General features: G+C 37.0%; 1 protein-coding gene across 1 annotated transcript; it reads left to right on the top strand.

Annotated features, from left to right (window-relative positions):
- The first annotated feature begins 277 nt into the window (after window positions 1-277).
- On the top strand, window positions 278-2,464 carry LOC130662617 (uncharacterized). Its single transcript, XM_057461512.1, has 2 exons — window positions 278-843; window positions 922-2,464. The coding sequence occupies exons 1-2, from the start codon at window positions 823-825 to the stop codon at window positions 1,990-1,992; spliced, it is 1,092 nt and encodes a 363-aa protein (XP_057317495.1). The 5' UTR covers window positions 278-822; the 3' UTR covers window positions 1,993-2,464.
- Window positions 2,465-2,822: the final 358 nt, after the last annotated feature.

Genomic DNA, 2,822 nt, shown 5'->3' with positions numbered 1-2,822 from the left:
TCTTAATGTCCACGTTAATTCCAAGTACTCAAAATTTATTAAACAGGTGTACAACAGCTCTTGATTGGGTAGGCATGTCGTTTAGGCCTTCTAAATCACGCAGCATTGTTATTGATAAGGGAAAAGTCGTCCAAAGTTCACCGTTTACAGTTGGCAGCGAAAAAATTCCATCCATTCATTCTAATCCAATTATGTTTTTAGGCAGAACAATAAACTCCTTCTTGTCTGATTCTGCTGCAATACAAGAATTTCTAAATGATGCCGAGGACAAACTTATGGCTATAGACAGGTCATTTCATAAAGGGGTCCATAAGGTTTGGTTCTTACACCATCTGTTAATTCCCAGAATCCGCTGGCCATTATTAATTTATGAAATTTCTCTATCTACTATCACAAAACTAGAGCAAAGATTTTCTGTTTTCATTAAGGCTCGAATACGCGGAACAATTTTACAGATCAATTTTCGAAAAATATTATTTCTCGGAATATTGTTGAAAAAAATACACACAAAAATTTTAGGTCAATAATTACTCAATTCTTAAATTGATTTAATATTTTTGTATACATACACGAGACAATATAAAGAACAATCTGAATTTAATTTACCACAACATCAAGCATGAACGACAACGAAGAAGAAACAATTTTGTGCTCCTTGATCTTTTCAAGCAGTGTCATTCTTTCACATGGCAGAAAAGTTAGAAAAAAAAAACTGTATGGGTGAAAAATTGGCTCCATCACAGAAATGAAAGAGGAGCTTATAATACAATTCTGAACGAATTAAAATTAACGGATTTTGAGAGCTACCGAAGCTATTTAAGAATGAACACGGATACTTTTCAGGTAAGTTTGATTACTTCATTTTGCATATCAAGGATATATCACTCCACTGTGACAGCATTAAATCATTCATCATATTAGAAACTCATCGACATCGTTGGACCCAAGATTCAAAAACAACGAACAATGATGCGAGATCCAATTTCACCTGAAGAGAAGTTAGCTGTCACTTTGCGATTCCTTGCAACTGGTGAAAGTTACGAAAGTTTGATGTATCAATTTCGAATTCATAAAACAACTATCTCTCAGTTCATACCAACTGTTTGCCAAGAAATTTATTTGTCTTTCAAGGATCAATACTTACATCTGCCTAACACCAAAGAGGAATGGATGGCGCAAGAGGAAAAGATTCGAACGCGTTGGCAATTTCCAAATTGCATTGGTGCTGCTGATGGGAAACACATATCTATTCTACATCCTAAGGATTCTGGGTCAGAATTCTATAATTATAAAGGATTCTTTTCAATTGTACTTCTCGCTATAGTCGATCATGATTATAAGTTTTGCTTCGTGGATGTTGGCTGCGAGGGAAGAATAAGCGACGGCGGTGTTTATAGAAACAGCTATTTTTACAAAGCTTTAGAAAATGGTGACTTAAATCTTCCCGATTGTAAGCCCCTGCCACAGTCTCCTGATCCAAACTGGGCTCATGATCAGAACAACGAGTCTATTCCTTACGTCTTTGTTGGAGATGATGCGTTTCCATTAACCAACAACTGTATGAAACCTTTCGCACAAAGGAAACTTACACCGAGAAATAGAATATTCAATTACCGTTTGTCACGATTTCGCCGCATTAGTGAAAACGCGTTTGGAATATGGGTGAACCGTTTCAGAGTATTCTCCACCAAGCTCATGCTAAGTCCTGATAAAGCAACTATCATTTCGCTTGCCTCACTCGTTTTGCACAATATGTTACGAGATTTGTCGAAAGAGAGTTATACACCTCAAGGGTTCATCGATTTTGAATGCGAAAACGGAGAAGTTGAACTTGGGCGCTGGAGAGAAGGAAGCTACACCGAATCCATTATTCAGAAATTGCCAGTGAACAGAAGTAATAGAGCGACCAACTCAGCTGAGTATATCAGAGAAGTGTTCGCAAACCACTTTTATGGACCAGGACAAATACCATGGCAATGGAATCAGCTATAAACTATTGCTGGTTATTTTTTTTACCTTTGTACTAGAAAAAGAAACACGTATACAAAAATATTTTATTGGAATAATCCATTGTTATAACTGCTGTAACTGTTGTTCATAAACACAGGTGATCCGAGAGGTGAAGAAGAAACAGAGCTGCTTGACGAGGAAGAGTGACCTCGTTTATACTTCAGTGACGTTGCGGAACGTTGCATGTTCAATTTAAGCATGTCTTTTTCTTTGCCATTCGGAATACTTGTTAATATTTTGCACAGCAATTCACAAAAAACTTCATCTTCCGTTTTTTCTTTCCTTTCAGCTCCTCCGTTTGACCTTTTCTCATTTAACTTTTCCAAAGCTGCAGCCGCAGAATGCATAACTTTTTGCGCTGTCTCCATGCTCGAATCGCGAATCTTCTTTGCGCTTTTTGCTGAGGGTGGATTCAAGACCTCGTACGTTGAATTTTCATCGGCATTGCTAAAAGTTTTTCTTGGAGTAAACGAATCATTTAAAAAGTGCAAAACTTGAAAGAACTTCCAATTACTCTCGTAAACATCATCAGCTCCAGCGCCACTGGCCTTTGAAGATTCGACAGATCTTTTTTGACCACCATAGTATGTCTTTAGATTCGTGAGTTTATCTGCAATATCTTTCACTGAAGCAAAAATACCTTGGTCTGCTAATTCTTTCTGAATTTTTTCAAGAGATTTTTGTCGTGTATCACGATTAAAATATTGGCTGTTTCTTGTGTTGTAGAGATTATCGTGATTCGACCAAGTTTCAATAAGAACAAAGATTTCGTCATCATCCCAATCTCTTTTTTCGGATGACTTTTTTGAAGG

This window comes from Hydractinia symbiolongicarpus, chromosome 10 (assembly GCF_029227915.1).
Source record: "Hydractinia symbiolongicarpus strain clone_291-10 chromosome 10, HSymV2.1, whole genome shotgun sequence".
NCBI lineage: Eukaryota > Metazoa > Cnidaria > Hydrozoa > Anthoathecata > Hydractiniidae > Hydractinia > Hydractinia symbiolongicarpus.
The sequence above is the reverse complement of the archived record's forward strand: the minus strand, read 5'-3'. Positions and strand labels throughout refer to the sequence as shown.

Bases quoted from the DNA above. Each gene is read 5' to 3' on its own strand.
- LOC130662617 (XM_057461512.1), top strand. From the start codon at position 823: ATGAACACGGATACTTTTCAG. The intron at 844-921 runs GTAAGTTTGATT...TCATCATATTAG, and splicing joins TGAACACGGATACTTTTCAG to AAACTCATCGACATCGTTGG.